The sequence below is a fragment of the Erpetoichthys calabaricus genome, chromosome 7, assembly GCF_900747795.2.
Source record: "Erpetoichthys calabaricus chromosome 7, fErpCal1.3, whole genome shotgun sequence".
Classification (NCBI taxonomy): Eukaryota; Metazoa; Chordata; class Cladistia; order Polypteriformes; family Polypteridae; genus Erpetoichthys; species Erpetoichthys calabaricus.
The window spans coordinates 146,364,227-146,385,736 of record NC_041400.2 but is presented as its reverse complement, the minus strand read 5'-3'; the positions used below and the strand labels follow the sequence as shown (position 1 = coordinate 146,385,736).

Below are 21,510 nucleotides of genomic sequence, written 5' to 3'. Positions count from 1 at the left end.
ATTTATTGCACTCTGTTTGCTATTTTTTTCCCCCCAATTACTGCAAGGAAAACATTAATATTCTAATGCAACTTTTGTAAGTGAAATGTTACTTAATTTTCAGTGCAATCTCCCCCTAGTGGTATCTATGGAGTTAAAAGTAAAATATCTGCAAGAATAATCTTTGACTATTGCTAAGATTAGCTATTTAAATAATTGCATCTGGAAAAGTACAGAATATCTTGATTCATTAGACAATTCAGTGAACAGTATAAAACCAGCTGGCTATACAGTTAACACGTGTATTCACATTTTTAAAAACATATGTACATATAGAACAAACTATTTTTCCAAGAGTAATAAATCATTGTTATTCTAAATTGACAATGAGCGAAATTAGAAATCTTTGTAAAAATGTTTTAATTTATCTTGCAATTCAACTTAAATATCCAGACTGTTGTCTATATTATTCAAAGTACTAGGGGGCTCCGCCCCCTGCTCGCTTCGCTCGCCAACCCCTGGTGTTGGGAAATGACAAAGAGCGTGATGTATGAATGAGATATAGAATAGTGTGAAGGTGTAGATGATGCAAATAGAAAGCAAACAATAAAGTGTGTGGCACAGTGTAAAGGGTTATTGGAATATTTCTTTGTACACGCCTTTTAAGTGTAAAAGGTAATTTCAGGTCAGAACTTGTAAGGTCAATGAAGATGGTCATCGTCGTGATCAGAGTCAACTTTGTCAGAGCTTAGAAAGAGTTGTGTCTCTCCAGGAAGTAATGCAATGACTTGGGTATTTATGTTTTCTACATTAATATTGTTTGGACATAATATAGCGCGTTGTGTTAAAAGGGGCATTTGGTCTAATGAGATTGCTGTTCCAAATATCTCTGTAACTAAGTCGTCGCAGATAAAGGCTTGAGGAATTGTACTAATATCTGGGTGAAGTCTATCTGTATTGGTGAGTGTACCATCTCCCAGATGTAATAACCAATTGTTATGATCTGGATCTGGACATCACATGTTTTGTATTAACTGTATCTTTTGAAAGCAATGTCAATTGTCTGCGTATTTTAAGGTGCACTGAACAATAGCTGAGCGCATGGCATGTGGAACAATAGCTAAGCACTGTCTAAAATCTCCTCCTAATAAAAGTACCTTTCCTCCAAAGGGAATATTATTCATCAACGTTTGTAGAAGTTTATGAATGGTGTTGAGTAAGTGATTGGATGCCATTGTACATTCATCAATAATTAACAGTTTTGCAAGACGGATGTCATGTGCAGTGCCACTGTTTATGTTCATAGTGGATACCGATTTGTAGGATCTAATGCAGTTCATAAAGTTTTCACTTTCAGGTACATCGTTAGTTAGAAGGTTCTGTAGATATTCAGGATATGAATGTAAAGGAGGCAGTCTAATTTGACCCTTTTGACAACAACGTGTAAATTCATTACTTGTATTGTCAGTTGTTTCTTCAGGGAAGTTAAGTGAATGATAATGATTGCAAATGACATTCATTAATCCCAATGAATTTTCCTGAATAGTGGACTCATTATTGAACGTGTTGTCAGCTAACTGGCGCAAGTGTTTAGCAGGTGTCTGTCGTTGATGTCCGTGACGTGTATCTTTTGCTTGTGCCGTTTGAGAGGCGCGTTGTTGTATGTGTAGTATTTGGGACGTGTTGTTTTGGAGCTGTAATCGATTTGCCTGTGCTGTGTGAGAAGCCCGTTGTAGTCTACTGCGTGCATTGTTTATATTGAGCCTTGCTCGTTCTTGTATGTCGGTCAGTTGAGCTTTCTCTTTTTGAAGCCTTGCCTGCTTGTTTTTCGGCATTCCAGATGCACGGTGTAGACGTCTGCGTTTATTTATTTTGTCCCTTCGCTGCCGTTTCTGTATGTCTGAGACGGGAGGGGTTTCGTTTTGAATCTGTGCCTGTTTCGATGCAGCACTTTGAGACGCGTGCTGTATGCGTGTACGTTCATTGTGTCTGTCCATATGCGCTCGTTTCTGTTAATGTGTTAGTTGAGCTTTGCGTTTTTAGAGCCGAGATATTTTTTCTTCCGGAGGTTCAGAAGCGCGTTGTATGCGCCGCAGTGTATTTTGTTTTTTCATGCGGGTTCGTGTGTTTGGTCCCGTTATCCGAGCCGTATCGTTTTGTACCTGTGATCGTGTATTCATGACTTGTTTGTTCTTCAGCGTGAGAAATATGGATAAGTAATAAGGAGGATCGCACTCACTGTTAATATGGAGCCTTTTCTGCAGTTGAACGGTTAATAGTGCTTCAGTGTAAGGAGATCCACCTATGCTGCATAGTGTGAAGGTGTTGAGATGACGTATGTTTAATACGGAAGGTTCCTTCAGAAATGGGGCTTTGGGTGTCACTTCTTATTGATGTTAGTGTGTTTGTGGGTCTGAATCATCGTCTTTGTGAACGTTTCGTGTGCTATGTCCGTAGTCTGTCCCGTTTCGTGTCTAATGGGTTTTGTGTGGCGGTCACGGCTTCTTTTTTTTGGTGTGCTAGGAGCTTGTTGAATCCTCCTCTTTGTGTGCGTCCCGTTTCGTGTGCAATGGGATTCGTGCGGCGCTGTGTGCTTTGCCGGCGTCTGGGGCGGGGGGGATGTTGCTTGGAGGGGGTGGTGGGATTGGTGGGGCGCGAGCGGCTTCTTTTTTTTTGTGTGCCAGGGACTTGTTGAATCCTCCTCTTTGTGTGTGTCCCGTCCGTTGCTTGTTGGGGGGGGGGCGGGGGTGCGGTTTCTTTTTTTTTTGTGTGCCAGGGGCTTGTTGAATCCTCCTCTTTGTGTGTGTCCCGTCCGTTGATTGTAGGGGGGGTGGGATTTGTGGGGCGCGAGCGGCTTCTTTTTTTTTGTGTGCTAGTTTCGTGTGCAATGGGTTTCGTGCGGCGCTGTGTGCGTCGCCGGCGTTTGACTCCTTTTTTCTGTGCTGACTCCTTTTTTCTGTGGTCGCGGCGCCTCATTTCTTGGGGCGCCTGCACAGTACGTATTTCTTGGGGCGCCTGCGCAGTACGTCTTTTGCATCCACGGCCCATGGCTGGATGTCCCTGCGTCCATCCGGTTTAACATTCTTGGTTAGTAATATGGATTATTTAAGGTCACAGTTACAACTCTTGAGAAAGTTCTAAAAAGTCATTTAATCTTATGACAAACATGACAAAAATCTTTGTCATGTCATTAATCTGAAACTAAGCTGAATCACTCAAATGGAATACAGTGATCCCCACCTATCGCGGAAGTTACGTTCCAGACCAATCAGCGATAGGTGAAAATCCGCAATATAGAAAGACCATATAAATAAACATTTTTTATTTATAGTTTAAGCCTTAAAATACCCCTCCCACACGCTTTAAACACATGTAAACTTATTAAAACACACTTTGTAAACACATATGATATGTGGATTTTGGGCTAAGGATATGAGTAACATCTATTATAAAAAAAAATCTTGGCAGGGAGACGAGGCTTGATCTTCTCAGAAGACAATTCGACATCCAGCGAAAAGACAATTTAACGTCACGCACGAGAAGGCAGTGAGACAGAAGGACAGCTGCTGTACAGGCTTTTAAATGATCGATGCGCAGAGCGACAAGCAGAACAGGCATCTTAGCAGAAGCAGCACAAAGGCAGTAGCTGATCCGTCCACTTCTCCTTAGCATGCGTTCAGCTCGCCCCCTTCACAAAGCGAGCGGGTGGGAGAGACGCGATGTGGCAGGAGCGTAGCGATCAAGACCAGATCATCTCGGAGAGACACTTTGACGATACGCAAGACTAGACATTACTACCTTAAGAACCAAAACCAGTGAGACAGTGACTTTTGCACGTCATGCCCCACTTACAAACAATTTAAAACAAGTTCATGGACATCTAACCTAGCAGTTGTAGGAATGCTTTTGGCAAACAAACTCCAGGTGCTCCCAGCTCTTAAAACAACGACGAGCAGAACATGCAGCTTGCCAGCAGCAGCTAACCATCAGATGATCTGAGCACATCTTTCTTAGTGTACGTTCAGCCCTCACATCCCCCCACCCCCTTCAGAACGCTAGCTGCAGAGACGCGAAGTGGCAAAAGGATAGCTGCTGTATAGGCTTTTAAGTGATTGATGCAAAGTGCGACAAGCACAACACACAGCTGGCCAGCAGCACCAAGACACCAGCAGAACCGATCGCATCTCTTTAGCATGCGTTCAGACCCCCGACCCCCCCCCCCCCCCCCCCCCTTCACAACACGAGCAGAGTTATAAGTACTGCAAGAAAGAGATTTAACCACGCCCAGGCCAGGAATTAAAGGACAAATATTGTTTTTACAAAAGTTTTAAAGTAAAAATGAAAATAATGCATATGTAATGATTCCCTTGAAAATAATCTCTTTAAATTATTTACCCAGTAAACCAAACCTGGTGGTGGTTGAGCGAAGCGAGTAGGGGGCAGAGCCCCCAAGTAATAATAATAATAAATCCGCGATGTAGCGGGGGCACAATCGATGAACCGCAATATAGCGGGGGTTCACTGTACACGATTCTTGGTTACAGACTACATTTCTCAGTTTCTCACAGGTCATATTAATGTAAAGTTTAGTTTTAGGTTTAAACAGTACAATAGTGAAAATATTCTAATTGTTCTGCAAACCACCAGCAAACATGTCTAAGACATTATCGATCTGAAACATTTTTTGGGTGACAATGTGAAAACCTATACTGCAATCATAATTTAAGTTAAATTTTTAATACTAGTGTTGATCATTCCTAAAACTTTTAAAGAGTTTACTTTGAAAATTATTATGAGCGTATTACATATTCACATTTATGATTTAAAATGGTTACACTTGGTTAATGAAGACAAAAACTGTACAGTAATCCCTCCTCGATCGCGGGGGTTGCGTTCCAGAACCCTCCACGAAAGGTGAAAATCCGCGAAGTAGAAACCATATGTTTATATGGCTATTTTTATATTGTCATGCTTGGGTCACAGATTTGCACAGAAACACAGGAGGTTGTAGAGAGACAGGAACTTTATTCAAACACTGCAAACAAACATTTGTCTCTTTTTAAAAAGTTTAAACTGTGCTCCATAACAAGACAGAGATGACAGTTCCGTCTCACAATTAAAAGAATGCAAACATATCTTCCTCTTCAAAGGAGTGCGCGTCAGGAGCAGAGAATGTCAGAGAGAGAGAGAGAAAAAAGCAAACAAAAATCAATAGGGCTGTTTGGCTTTTAAGTATGCGAAGCACTGCTGGTACAATGTAAAGGTAGTCTTTCAGCATTTTTTAGAGGAGCGTCCGTATCCTCTAGGTCAGTGTGCGAACAGCCCCTCTGCTCACACCCCCTCCGTTAGGAGCAGAGAATGTCAGAGAGAGAGAGAGAGAAAAACAAACAAACAATTAAAAATCAATACGTGCCCTTCGAGCTTTTAAGTATGCAATGCACTGTGCAGGAAGCATGTCGCTTGATAAAGCAGCTGCACAGAATGGAGCAACGTGAAGGTAATCTTTCAGCATTTTTAGACGAGCGTCCGTATCGTCTAGGGGTGCGAACAGCCCCCCTGCTCACACCCCCTCTGTCAGGAGCAGAGAATGTCAGAGCGAGAAAGCAAACAATCAAAAATCAATATGTGCTGTTTGATCTTTTAAGTATGCAAAGCACCGTGCTGGAAGCATATCGCTTGACAAATCAGCCATATGTAAGCCCAGCAAGAAAGAGAGCAATGTGAAGGTAATCTTTCAGCGTATATCGAGGAACGGCCGTATCCTCTAGGGGTGCGAACAGCCCCCGTGCTCACAATATATTTGAGGAGTTTTATTTAATACGTAATACACGCTCTGGTTGGGTAGCTTCTCAGCCATCTGCCAATAGCGTCCCTTGTATGAAATCAACTGGGCAAACCAACTGAGGAAGCATGTACCAGAAATTAAAAGACCCATTGTCCGCAGAAATCCGCGAACCAGAAAAAAATCTGCGATATATATTTAAATATGCTTACATATAAAATCCGCGATAGAGTGAAGCCGCCAAAGTCGAAGCACGATATAGCGAGGGATTACTGTACTACTATAGTTATCTATGTTACAAAGTTAATATCGTCAGACTTAAAATCTTGGGGTGGTGCCTGGGCGCAAAGGAGAAAACAAGCTTGAACAGGGACCCAGTTAATCGCTGGACCCATTCATACACACATTAGTAAAATGCCTTTGGGAATTTGGCAGACAAAAAAAAAAATATATATTCAAGGAGAATGGGCCAGCTTGACACAGACAATGACTAGCTGTAGGATTCAACCCTAGGATGAAGGATATAGCAGTGCTACCCACCATGACAATTCATGTCTCTTTTGTTCAGTTTTTGGTTTTCAGGCAATACGTTTGTATTGTATTGTTTGGCAGATACTTTGTGAAATCATTTTCTCTAAAAAATGAAAACCAGACCAAATTTTATTTACAAGCTATAAAAGGTGGTATTTTATAGCTGTATTTTGAAATAGTCCAAATTAAAAATAAAAACAATTTGTTTCATTACTCTATTCAAAATTTTACTACATTTGTTAATATCTAAATATTACTTTTAATATTTAAAAGAGAAAATGAAAGTAAATTAATATCTAAAATATATTTGCACATGAATGCCTGTGTTACCAGTTTCAGAACGGACTACCAAAACATGCTATTTTAAATTTTACTGCTGGTGATATAAATTAATTCTTGAAAGTAGCCTACAAAACTGTTATCTTCACTCGGTAAAGGAGGTAGGACACACAAAATAATAAAATAAATAAAGCAACAATAATGTTGAAGATTTCTGTAGAAATAGAACAATAAAGGGAGACATTCTTCATTGATTCACATAATTAATTTAAGGATATTAAGAGGCTAAATAAACATCTCCCTGACATTATTTAAACTTAGAAAAAATAAGTATTTCATAAGAACGAAAGTATAGGGGCACTTGCATCATGTACACAGCAATAAAGAATATTCATGGTTGAGAATTTTTGTTTTTATTTTAATATGCCTTTCAGTGAAAGCTAGCAAATGTAATAATTATTATGAACAGAAACTTGTACCTTCTGTAAGCAATTTTGCAGTGGATGAATCATGAAAAACAACACCATCACTGAGCTGTATACTGTTTTTCACTTGCAGCATCCTCATCAAGAAATGGACACCTTCGTGAAGCCACTACAGTAAATACAATATGTTTTTATTAAAACTCAACATTATATTGTCTATAAACAAGATAAAGTATATTACAAAATAGTTATAAACAGTAATGTCCCAAACAAAAGTGTTAAGCTTCACACAGTGAAAAAAAAATGTCACAAAAGAAGGGTTAAAGCTTTCTGTTAACTGCCCTGTTAGAAATCACATAATTAACTTGTTCTACTATTCTAAAAAACATAGCACAAAAAGTGGAATCAAAATTCTATACAAGATATAAAAGATACACAAGTTATATAATGGACTAAGTCAGCAGTGAAAGGAATTGTTGTAAAAATCAAGTTTTATTTATGCACAAACAACCACTGTCAATCTATTTTTAAAGATTTTTTTTTTATAATGAAATTATATTTATTGTAATATTATATTAACACCGATGTATGCACTGCTGGGTGGCATGGTTTTGCAGTAGGTAGCACCACCACCTCACAGCTCCAGAGACCCATGTTTGATTCCTAGCCCAGCCACTTTCTGTGAAGAGTTTGGTTATTTTCCCCCATGTCCACCTTTCTCCAATATCATAAAGATATGCTTATAAGGAGTAAATGTAAATTTGTGCGTAATTGAACTACAGCTCTATCAGGGTTGGTTGGCATAAAAAAATAAATAAGTAAAAGCAATGAATTAAGACATTAGGGGTATCAACAATTGCAAATACATAAAACATGCAAACAAAAATATTTTACATATGCACGATGTTTATTAGACCATATCTGGAACACAGTGTAGTATTTGTCTCCACATTACAAATATATGCATTGTTTAAAAAGTCCACAGACTTACTCCAGGGCTAAACAATACAAGCTATAATAACAAAATGAAGAGGTGAATATTTTTATCTTAATATATATACGTGCAACATAACACAAGTGGTTAAAAGTATAAAGTTTGATTTGTCTTCAATTTTGTTGGGTTATAAATTGATCTGTTTGTATGGAATGATTACAATGAAAATTAATAAAATAAAAATATAAAAAAAAAGTATAAAGTTTATTAATCAACAGAAACAAAGGGGCACAAACAAGAGATGACAATGTTTAAAATTCTCAAAAATATCTGGAACATTCATTTAAACACAGGAATGTGGAAAGATTAGAGTGCTGTTCACTTTAATGCTGTGTAGACCTTTGAATCCAACTAAAGGATATTTTCTCTACATACTTGACCTCAATCTTAACTGCAATAACAACCCAAAATGTAAAATGTCTCATATCCATGAAATTCACATTCCAACACCCAGCTAACACATGGAGAAAGCACAATGTAATTTTTGAAACAATTTTCTTATTTTCTTTACAATTTCATCTATGTTTCTGTTGCATCCTTTGGGAAAGTGGAAAAACCAACCAAAATGACAAATCGGAACAATTACCCAAAACTAAAGAACTGTTTTAGTACAGGAGATGAAAGTAATAAATCTTCAAATACCATGTAGGTCATAATACCTGTAGAATTAATATTTTACATGTCTAACTTCTTCAGAATCATAATGGATGAAAATATTTGCTTAGTAGCCTCCTTAGTATTAGACTACAGGGTTACTCTGGCTGCAAAAACCATGCTAAAAGCGTTAGCCCAGAGTGTCAATCAGGCAACTGTACAGATGTGTCTTGTGTAAGCATTAGAACAGAGAATCACTCAGGCTGTAAAAGTGCTGTCATTCTTTGGAGAGATTATGTCTCAGTGTAGGTTTTCATTAATTATAAAATATCTGCACTTTATCAACAATGAAGACTTTGATGAGAATACCAATCCAGCTCCAAAATGAAGAACATTTGGTTTGGGAGATGTACCAGGCAATTATAGTGAAATTTCGGAGCGTTTAATTTCAGACCACAATGTCAACATCAATAAAAATCTCATGGCTTATAAGTGCAGTCTGTCATGGATACAGTACATCACATCAAAAAGAGCAAAATTTAGCATAAAGCTTTACGAGCTTTGTGAATCTAAAAAGGAATACATTTGGAATAATGTTCTATACACAGGGAAAGGGACAATGTTCAAATGTTCGATCAGAAATACAATCAGTACTGCATTGCTAGGTCATCGGTGCTGACTTTGATAGATGTTTTGCTGGATCAAGGTTACTGTGTAACCATGGACAATTTTTATATTTTGCCAGAGCTATTTGACATCTCAGGACAGAGATGGAAGTATTTCTCTCTTCTGGCTAGCCTAGAAGGTGCTGTATTTTTCCAAAAAGAGTTGGGATTGGTGCCCAGAAAAAGAAAACCAGGGCATGCCCTGCTCTGCCCATGAAAACTATAATCCTTATTCAAGACAAAACTATACATAAAACAACATGCAAACAATGTTGTAAATGAACAAGTATTTGCTTAGTTGAACACTTAAATGAACAAATACAGACACTTCCCCTTTCCTAATTTGTCAAAGCGTATTTTCTTGGGCATATTTTACCTTCAGAAAAGATGGAATATTACTTTTAATCCACTGCTTTCTTTGTTGTAGAGTGTAACAGTACATGTATAGTAAAGCTCCTCGTCTCCAATACAGACATTCCAAAAGTTCTTTGCCAAGAACTGCAAGCACCTATTGAAAAGATAAAAGAAAACAAACAAAATAAAGCATAATAATGCAAAATGAATAAAAAAATGTACATAATTGAATACATAGTATTTAAAATTATCGCAACATTGTGCAATCCCAAGCACTAATTCTTAAGTCTGTTTGATACGGGAAAGTAACAGAAATATTGAGAAAACTATTTCTCTAACCTGATCAAACATAATTGTCCAGAGTAAATATTTATTGCAGTCTTTGAAACAGGAAAAAGTGATTATAGTGATAGAGAGTAGATCAGTGTTTAGAATTATAAACATAATGTAAAGCTATCTATCTATCTATATATATATATATATATATCTATATAAAATAATCCTAAGTCTGAAAATGCAACGATTTTGTGCAACAATTTTATGTCACTTTTTGGCCACACTTTAAATCGGGCTTATTTTAAAACATACATATATATGTTTGGTATCACTCTTTTCAGAATGTATCGAACTTTAATGTGATGTTTTTAGATTTTCAGATTCTTATTCCATTTTTAAATTATAAACTAAAATATCAAGAAATTCATGGTTTTTATTTTTGATTGAATAAACTTTCTTTCACAGGAACAAACTATTAAAAAAAAATTATCTATTCATAACACCAACGTTGTATTTAGGTGATTTAGTTAGCTGAAGGTCGAGTTACAATGACCCATTGCATACCACTTTTGCTTTCACATGATATTTCCTGTTATTTAAATTAGTCATTCTTTACAAAAAAAGTTTATCATCTATAACAATGTCAATTAAAAATGAATGGATTACAGTAATCCCTCCTCCATCGTGGGGGTTGCGTTCCAGAGCCACCCGCGAAATAAGAAAATCCGCGAAGTAGAAACCATATGTTTATATGGTTATTTTTATATTGTCATGCTTGGGTCACAGATTTGCGCAGAAACACAGGAGGATGCAGAGAGACAGGAACGTTATTCAAACACTGCAAACAAACATTTGTCTCTTTTTCAAATGTTTAAACTGTGCTCCATCACAAGACAGAGATGACAGTTCCGTCTCACAATTAAAAGAATGCAAACATATTTTCCTCTTCAAAGGAGTGCGCGTCAGGAGCAGAGTCTGTCAGAAAGACAGAGGAAAGCAAACAAATCAATAGGGCTGTTTGCTTTTAAGTATGCGAAGCACCGCGGCACAAAGCTGTTGAAGGTGGCAGCTCACACCCCCTCCGTCAGGAGCAGGAAGAGGAGAGACCGAGTTTGTTTTTCAATCAAAAATCAATACATGCCCTTCGAGCTTTTAAGTATGCGAAGCACCGTGCAGCATGTCATTTCAGGAAGCAGCTGCACAAAAGATAGCAACGTGAAGATAATCTTTCAGCATTTTTAGACGAGCGTCCTTATCGTCTAGGTGTGCGAACAGCCCCCCTGCTCAATCCCCCTACGTCAGGATCAGAGAAAGTCAGCGCAAGAGACAGAGAAAAGTAAGCCGGGTAGCTTCTCAGCCATCTGCCAATAGTGTCCCTTGTATGAAATCAACTGGGCAAACCAACTGAGGAAGCATGTACCAGAAATTAAAAGACCCATTGTCCGCAGAAATCCGCACCAGCAAAAAATCCGCGATATATATTTAAATATGCTTACATATAAAATCCGCGATGGAGTGAAGTCGCGAAAGGCGAAGCGTGATATAGCGAGGGATTACTGTATTTATTTAGTCTCTTATAAATACTCATCAAGCACAGTGGACCTCAGTTTAATGGGAATACTCCAAATCGGTAAACAGAGTAAAATATTTTATTCTCATTTCATGATTTGACTCCATTAAATAAAAATGAATTTTTCTTTTATATATTAATAGACTTTCGTGATTTTGACTCCAATAAATAATTTTTCTTTTTTACATTTTCAGATTTTACTAATATTCTGGCCACAACTGGGGGTTGGGAGCTGAGGGCACCAGGGAGCTTGGCCCACCTAGTGTTTATATTAAATTATAAAACAAAACTGCAACTACTAGTGTCTCTGTTTTTTTACTTTTTGCAACCTTAAGTCATATTTCAGATATGGAAGTTTAATTTAATGAAGCATTTTCATGAGAAAATTATATTTATTCAATAAACGAACACAACATAAGTATAAGTAGAATTTAAATATCATTATATTTCTCTCTATTATAATAAAAAAAATCCTAGGACGAAATGTGACTTTTTCAGAGAGATACTTTCATGTCCCGCAAGCTGAGACTTTGTGCCAAGAGATTTAACCACGCCTGGGGCCAGAAATAAAAGACAAAGAGTAGATGACAAAGTAGAACGTCGTAAAGAATTCAAAAACGTCGTGATACACATGCAGAGCAGGTTAGAGATAATGAAAGTACTAAAATTCGAAAGTCTCAAAAAAAATGATAGTAAAGATCGCATTCGCGCAAACGGAAATTATTACTTGGTGAAATAACAGAACAGCGAATATATTGTTCGATTTAAATTTTAAGTCGGAGACTTGAAGATAGGCTAATTCGTGTTGCCATCAGGGAAAAGTAGTGTTTTTTCCAATGAAGAGGCGTATCCATAAGAATTAAAAGATTTGTTGTTTGGTGAAAGTGATATCTACATACACAAGCGGCATAAACGCGAAGTGGCTGGTGCGTTGCGCAGACCTAGGTTGGCGAGCAAAGCCCCCTAGTCAGAAGATATTTTTCAAAACATGATTAAATACTGGCAGAGTACTAGATGAAATTATATGTTTATGTAGCTATTACCATTAAATTAATAAAATTAAATTAATACAAACAGAACAATTTATTTATATTATAATATATATATATAAAAACTTTGGAAGCAATTAACTGTGTTAATTAATGTTTGATAATAAATATGTTTGGTATTCAGCAACATCCCTAATATATAGGATACAGTTTTATACAACTATAGAGAATGACATCATATATTTTATCAAACGCATGTGACTAGCTTTAAGGAGTGCAAAACAACACTATTTTGATGTCCTGCTAAACATACATCTTGCCCTCCTGCAAGCATTCCCACAAGCAGTTCAGGTTCAGTAAGCTCCTGTAATAATTCATGGATCTTCTGAGGGGAAATGTCTTCTGGAAATTCTTGATCTACAAGTTTATTTTCCTCATAAAATGTGACATCCAGCACAACCTGAAAGAAGCACATGAACAGGTTAAATTATTAAAATATTACACTGCTAAAGTAACTTTTAAGGTGAAACATCATAAGGAGAATGCTTAACTTGATTTGTTTAGAATTTCTTCAGCTTCCTACAGAAGACAACAGATTGAGGTCAAATGAGAAACGGTCAGATTTAAAATTCTTACAAGTATAATTTTTGATTGACACACACAAAACCTCACTTTAATAATTAATCATTTAATTTGTGTCACATATAGCAAGTTTTAAAACCAATGTAGAATGAAATGTATTATCTGCAGCACTGATGGTAGAAGGGGGTGAAAAAAATAAAAAACACACGCATACACACATAACCAGAGCTGCATAAGTAGGTAATGTATCAGCTTCTGTTTAACCATTAGAAATGGCTTTTTGCAAGCCAAGCCCTAACAAACAAGCTGACAGTGAGTAGGCTTTACACCCCAAGGAAGGTTACTTCAGTTGTAAATATTACTTTAACTCCATATCACAAAACCAACTGAAGGATGCTGGAAAAACTACACCCCTGAGCTAAACAATGGCCCAAAAATATTTCTGTGCTACCTGTTCTTCAAAAATGGAGAGTTGCCAGTTACCCACAATTTTTTATTTTGCTCTCCTTGAGATACTTCGATGACACCTTGTGCAACTAAATTAACATCATATTCCATTTACAATCTACTGACAATCAGAAATACCCTCTTGTCTCCAGCTCGGTTTATTCATAATTAAGTGTTCCATCTACCGATTCCTGTACCCGTTTTCTTTTTTACAATGTTACCCCTTTGCCAGCCATTTAAGCCATTAAATAGCTGTATTACTTTAATGGATTACTGAGCTTCTTATTAATACAAACAATGTACCATTAGCCACCTCATGGTCAGTCTATCCCAGCTTTGCAATTTTCAGAAGTAAGCAGATTAATGGCATTCAAAATTAGGTATTCTAACAAATTGGCACTGATTGGAAAAAAATGACATACTATAGATGGGGAAAAAGAAAAGTTACTTGGGGTTGTGAATGACTTTACAAAATGTTCTTTATTGTATAGGCTGAATTACCTTTTAGAAACTAAAGCAAATCAACCAACTTGTACCTTATACAGGAACTTTCCATAGCAAAATCCACTCCAGGCCATTGTACTTTGGCGGCAATTATAAGTAAGAAACAAAATTGTTTACATTTCTTTGGAGCATAGACAGGTTAATTACTTGCTTGGAGTCCCATAGGATATCATAGATAAGAACAGAACTGGAAGCCATGAAGCAGAATATGAAATGCTTTACACACATCACTAAACTTGGCCAACACTATTAGAATGTGTGAAACTATGTTGGCAAAAAATACTGATATTACTGAAAATGGGAAAACAATAATGACAACTATGAGACTAGAGTCAGTCATTAAAATACTTCACTCTAAAGTACAACATTAATATCTTTCATGTTTAATGTGAATAATACCCACTTTAAGTTACCTAAAATTGAGAAAACCATTTGGGTACACCAAATAAAAGCACAGATCTTGTATGTATCTACTGTATGTATATAATGGGGTGAATCCTATCCTGGCAACAATAACTGCAAGGCAGAAACCAATCCTGGACACTGAGCTTGTCCAGCTAAGGGCATAATCACAGATGCTGCTACACTCATGAACATAATTTTAATCAATATTGACAGCAAATAGCATTGCAACAGAGCAAACAGTAGATTACAATAATAAAATTAATTAGAAAATAATGGCCCAAATCTCAACAAATAGTTGTAAGAAGAAAGAGATATTTCAATGGAGTTAATGAAGGACAAGGCCAGTGTGCATGAGCAAAGGGGAAAAAAAATGTACAGGGTATTCATTCCCACACTCAATAACAAAGTCCAATATGTGCATTTGAGCTTTGACAAACAACAAAATTTAACAAATGCAATTATATCAAGCACCTGAACATTTTGCCTATAAACTCATGATATAACTCAAAAATAAAGAAATCAATAAAAGTTATTTCACAATAAAAAAAAAGGATTAGAGACAACATTTTAACTTTCAAGTGTAATAAAGGCTACACAGCCACAAAGGTCTCTCTGACTTTTTTTCTTTTTTCAGGATGGAAATTAACCTGTACATTTTTTTTGTTTTACAGATGCACACAGACACAGGCCTTCACTAAATTCACTGAAATCCCTTAATGCTAACTTCTCAAACTTTTACTTTTTCGTAAAAAGTAGATTGACTTTCAGGATAAATGGGTAAAAAGTGTGGAAATAGAAAAGCTGTCTATTAAAAACCCTGAAAACTAAACAATATTTAAATTTTTTTTAACAGTAGATGAATTAAATGACTACTAATTTAAGTAAAAAGCAAAAATAAACTCAGTTTGCATATTTGTTTATTACCTGTGTGTAATCCTGTAGTAGTTTTGACAGAGTAACATTTTCATCTTCTTGTGTGTAATAGTTTGTTAGCTTTTTAACTGTTGCACAGGCATTTTGTAAGTAATCATCTTCTAAAAGAGAAAAATGAAGAGAGACAAACAGCTTTTATGTCTTAGAGCTTAGTGACAAGATGGCAATTTAAAACTACTTGATACTGCACTGCGATAAAACACAGTCGTTAAAGACATTTAAAATTATATAACACACAGTTATGCATGTTAAATCATGAACAAATAATCCTGGGATTTTGGTTATAAAAACAGTTAAAAGAGAAAACCATCATAATCATTTTAAAATAAGGCTATCTAACACTCCTAAAGGATGTGGAGAGTCTCAACCTTCAGTCAAGGTTTAAATAATAAAAAATGGTTGCAAATATTTTATATACTTTTAAAATTGCATTTTAGATTCTTATTGATCTTCTGATTCTTTTTTCAGTACAGTACAATTCAATACAACATAATTATAATGTAAATAATAATATACAAGAAACAGTATAAACAAAAAAAGACAAATGATCTAAAAAGTATAAGGATTGAATTTCATTGTTCACAGAGTTGGGACTTCTGCTCCATGGCTGGTGGTAGACTTCAACATGGACTTTATAAAGATTAAGGGGATGATCATGGATTACCTAATTTATGTTACTATGTGTAAATACCAGATTCATTAATATATATTTTCTACTTGTTAACTGAAAAATAAGTAATATTTAGAATGAACACTAACAAAATCAAAACCCCAGCCTTATCAAACCAGGTTCACATGAAGCAGTAATATGAAGATTAGTCAGGATACTTCCATTTATAACATCTCATTTATCAAAACTTGATAAAACTGACTTTGTAACAACATAGTTTTTAATCAGGTTTGTCAACATGTCACTTTGTCAGGTTATTAAAACACTTCATATACTGTAAAGTAACATTTAATAGGCAGGTCTTATTACAAATTATTAAAAGCCTTAAACTACTGACACTTTAGATTTGTAATTTCACACATTTTTTTTTTTTACATTTATCTCCATTTTAAAGCTCTTTTGGTGAAATGAATTACCTTAACTGAAGATCAATCTATCATTTTTAAATTCTTGTTAAAAGAATTTGTTATGTTGTTCTCAACCTATGTCACATAAGTAATCAGACCAACCTTTTTAAACGAAAATGGCATTTCTGAAGGATTTTAGTCTGCTTTGCAAGACACACTACAGCACAGAGTCTGCACTTTAAAGGGTTCAAAGTTATCCATTATTAATAAGTGACGCTGGGAATTCTTCTGTCCTGTTGCTTGTAGATCTAACAGCATTTAAATACAGTTGATCAGGACATCCTTAGTGCCCATTTTCAGCAGTATGTGGGTATTCGAGGAACTGCTCTGGAATGGTTCAGGTCATACCTCACAGGCAGAAGCTTTTTAGTCAGCCTGACTAATCTCTCCTATTCTTTGGCCCCTCTCACCTGTAGGGTCCCTCAAAGATCTTTTCTGAGGCCTATTCTTTTTTCACTACACATACTGCCCTTAAGATCCATTTTTAAAAAAAAAAGATAGCAATAAAAAAATACTACGCAGATGATACACAGATAGATCTTCCACTGAAACAGATCAAAACAAATTCTCTTAAAGCTTTATTAGAATGTCAGAAAGACATTAAAATAGAGGTAAATAAATTATCTTAATTTAAATGACAAACAAATAGAGATATTCTGTGTTTTGCGCCTTTTGATCTTATTTGGGATCCTGCATGTAATCTTAGGTCAGCACCAACTTTGATGACTTTTAAAATCCCACCTGAAAGCCCATCTTTTTGCCTTAGCTTTAAACTTGTATGAGAGTACTTTTTTATATTTTACTTATTTATTTTGGGGTATTTTGTATTTATGGAAGCTGCTTAGCACTTTGTTCAACCTGTTGTTTAAATGTGCTCTATAAGTAAAACTAACATGTTTGCAATATTTATTTTGATCAATAAATGGCTGCAATTAATGTATTTGTTACATAATGAGTTTGCTTAATGTGGTAAAATTGAATGTTTTTAACTGTTCACTCTGGAAAGTAGCTGATTTAAACTCCAGATGAAGCCAAAACATAAGCAGTCAAAAAGAAGAACACAGGCAGTAGACAAGTTTACAATTTAAAAATCAGTGTCCTTTATTAACGGCAAGTGAAATGACAGTTCATCAATTGTGCTGGTGACCAGTAAGATTAACTTACATATGGACAGTAGACACATGATCTCCAAACTTGTTGGTAGTAAGAAGATTAATTTGTGCACACTGTCAACATAACAAAATATTAACTGTCTCATCAGAAGTGTCCATCTCTAATTAGGAATACAACAAGATATCTTGTATGTGTTTTAATGCCTGAACCATTTCCCATTCATTTTGAGAACTCTGTTTTAATGGCATAAGTAAATTTTACAACTATTATATACAAGTTACTTTTTTCTTGTGTAAAATTGTATGTGTGTATTTTGGGGCAATGCCTTTAGTTTTTTTTTTTATTCATTCTATTGGTGAAGTTAAGTAGTGTTATGTTTGGTTATAAAATCGGAAGGGAGTGGATGGATTGCATTAACAGATGGTTGGTCATTAAAAGTAAAAGTGATAACTATAATGATCACCATGTCCATGTATTCAGAGACTTGGTTAACAGTTTGGAAAATATGGAGCTTTTTAAATTTTTGTTTACTTAACCAAAGACAGAAATATCACACTCTTATATATTAAATTTTTGCAATACCTCTTATTCTGAAATAAAAGATAGTACAATGAAGTTATCCCTATTAGTAAGTATATAAAATACAGATTTTTAATTAGCATTTTACAATATCATCTAGTTAATGCATTAAACCAAATAAGACATGTGGTGTCTGAAACAGCTTTCAACACCACCACATTCCAAGTCAAGGGATGTAAAAATTGCATCACTTGATGTAGTATTTATTAGTTGTTGGTTGTGGACTGTCTGTGGCTAATTGAAATTAATACTTCTAAAACATGACAGGTTCTCAAAGAAGTAACTGCTGGAGAGTTAAAATGCATGTTGAAGTCCATCCAAGTGTGTGCAACTAGCTGAGATGACAGCAAGTTCCTGATGAAGCATGCCACTCTCATGGCATTCCAATTGGAAATGTGTTTTGCCAGCAATACAATTTAAAGTAACCTCTCAAGGTCAGTTTGAAACAGTAAATTAATCAGTAACTGAGGTTGCATGGAATGTTGGACCTTTTTAAGAGAAATGACTTTGAATGCTGCCAAGGCTCAATAAATGAAAGTCAAAGTTACCAGTGATAAAAAATGGAAAACCATATCTGAATAGCCTTCAATAAGTTTACGAGATAGAAACTGAACTAATACATACTTCTATTGATAACATTTGATCATAAATGGCTTTCTTCCAGCCATCTTCCAAACCCGCTTCTCCAGAGGTGGGTTGTTGGGATGCATCTGCCTATCCCAGCAAGCATCAGACGCAAGGCTTCCACAATTGCTTTATTCTTATTTATAAATACACTGGGCTTTTTACAACATCCCCAACCTAGAGACTCTTCTACAGTTTATAGTTTGATGCCTTTCATTTTGTCTTTTCTAATAAAAACTATTTTACATATGGACTGCATCTTGGGGTTCATGGATAGTTAAACAGGCATTTCTTTATATAAAAACACTTTGTTTTCTAGTATATTCTTTTCCAAATGTAAGTACAGTATTAATTTTATTAAGGATGATTTTCCCCAACAAGTTTTTATAATCTGTATTTCAGTTGTGGACTAGGTGAAAAGGATTAACAACAGATTTTGGCTTTACTGTTAATGAAAATTGTGTTAATTGTGTTAATTTTTGGGCTTCGCTTCTCTACAATATGTTGTTCTGACCGCTACCTTCACAAAACCACTTGCTAACATCACTAACCACTTTATATGACTGAGCCAACATAATGCAGGAGATAATTAAATGAAACTTAAATAGAAAATACTACACTAGAAAGAAAACAATGGTTACAGTTTTAATGAAGGACATGTCAGGAGCTTCTGTTTTGCAAGCACATTACACCTGATAAAACGCGTGACCATTAAATAAGCAGACAAACGGGAAGACAGTGAAATGCAATACCGAATATTGTCTTAACGTTTTTAGGAATAATAGCGTTGGTAGGATCTCAAAATAAAAACGTTATTTTTAAATACTTTAAATCGCGAAATAACTTTTAACACGGTAGCAGATAATATATTTTGCACTAAATACACATATGGTTATAATTTAGAAGTCAATGTTTATGGTAGATTTTATTAGCGATATCACTAGAAGTTACAAAATTGGAAATTAGTGTATATAGGTTTTTATATTATACATATGCGTTACTAAAGTGGCCCGTGTATGTGCGGGGGAGTTCGCCCTATCCTGGGATTATCCCTGATTTACGTCCGATGATTGCTGGCTGGGGTAGGCTCTAGCTTTCCCGGGTGGCTACACTCGGTAAGCGGGTTTGAAGATGGATGGATATAAATAATATAAATATAAACGTAAAAACACACATACATGGCCTAAACGGTCAAACAACGTCCGAAGTACTACAGGATGTACTTGCGGGTGATCACGGTTAATCGGTACTGCAAACAGACATTCCGAATTTATAGAAGACGTTCAAGAAGTAGAGACGAGTTCATACTGAAAAAACTATCGCTTCGCGCTGCAAAATGAAAAGCATTATACGAGATAACCGTATGCCTTTGCTACTTAAATATTAAAAGGGTATACAGTCTGTCTCGAACAGAAAAAAGCCAAAATTAACATATAAAATTTAAGTATTTAGCAAACAACAAATAGTATAAAGTCAATGAACAACTTAATTAACCGATGCAGTCTGACGCGTTTTGTTCAGTGTTTACTTAAATATAAACAAACAACGACAGATGTCTTTTGAATATGAGAAAACAGACAATCATTTTAGCCAATATTAAATAGATTTACAACAGAACAAAATGGCCACTATTCTCTGTTTTACGTGCATTACAAACAAAGCATTACCCTGATTTTCCTCGCTGAGGCTGGAGCACTTGTTTTCGATTTGCAAGATTCGTTTCTTCAACTCGATTCCCTGGTCAGTGTAGTAAACCGCCATCATGAAAACAAAGTCACATGACGGTTTAGGAATCACGTGATACGCCTCGTTGTCAAACTGCTTACGTAATCTGGGAGGTAACAAACTCTTATAGGTGATTGGTTGGATACAAATGACATTGGCGCGCCGCGAGCCTTCGTACTTTCTCGATATCTGCTCTTTTACCAGCTACCTGTAAAATCCGTGGTTTTTTTAACTTCTGGAATGGCTACCAGTTACGAAAGTGCTGTAAATGAAATGATAACGCCATCGATTCTTTTTAAACCGCGAACGCTTAATTCAATGAATTTTTGCCATATTTTCTAGATAATATGTTGCCATGGTTTGGCGCCCGCCTTGCGCCATGTTCCCGCCTAGCGCCATGTGGTAGCTGGAATTGGCTGCAGACACCCAATCCCTTGACCCAGGTATAGATCAAGCGGTTTAAAAAGTGACATGGCATGACGATAGTGCATGTATTAAATGCGTTATTCAACCTTACTCAGTATAAACGGCTTTGAACATCCAGTAGGTGAATAAAAGGCTTACTCATGTGGCGGCAACACATTGTATTTGGGTTTTCATTGTTGCCTTACAGCACCAGAGGGAATGCGTTCGAATTACAGGCTCGTTGCTGCCTGTGTAGAGTTTGCATGTTCACCCCATGTGTGTGAATTTTTCTCTGTGTACTACAGTTTCCTCCCCACATCCTAAGGGCAAGTGTGTCAGGTTTGTGTGTGTATCAATAAAGTCTGCAATAAAGTGTCCCCTCCAATGGGCTGTTTTCCTGTCTTGCACCAGGTCATGCTTCTTCAATTTACATCTGACTTTCCATTTACCTGTGTGTAGCACTTTGCAGTTGTCTGCATTAAACTACATTTTTACAAGTTTTTGCCAAATTTCGAATAGATTTTACTGCCACTTCTATCACTGTCCCTTCAGTTTTAGTGTCATCTGTAAATTTCATAAATTTACTAATTGATGGAGAGTCCTTGTCTTTAATATAAATTATAAATAGTAATCATTTAAACCAGTCTGACCTCTTAGTGTGTGTTCTTGCTCCTACTG

At 36.0% G+C, this 21,510-nt stretch overlaps 1 protein-coding gene across 1 annotated transcript in view; it reads right to left on the bottom strand.

The window, feature by feature from the left end:
* The window catches only part of rimoc1 (rab7a interacting mon1-ccz1 complex subunit 1), a 29,433-nt gene extending 8,896 nt beyond the window's left edge, over positions 1 to 20,537 (bottom strand). Inside the window, exons 1-5 of the mRNA XM_028805520.2 lie at positions 20,370 to 20,537; positions 15,301 to 15,410; positions 12,752 to 12,898; positions 9,626 to 9,757; positions 7,051 to 7,165 (exon numbers count right to left, since the gene is read on the bottom strand). Of these exons, the coding sequence (XP_028661353.1) occupies positions 7,051 to 7,165; positions 9,626 to 9,757; positions 12,752 to 12,898; positions 15,301 to 15,410; positions 20,370 to 20,466 (601 nt within the window). The 5' untranslated portion in view covers positions 20,467 to 20,537. The remainder of the gene's footprint in view (positions 1 to 7,050; positions 7,166 to 9,625; positions 9,758 to 12,751; positions 12,899 to 15,300; positions 15,411 to 20,369) is intronic.
* Positions 20,538 to 21,510: the final 973 nt, after the last annotated feature.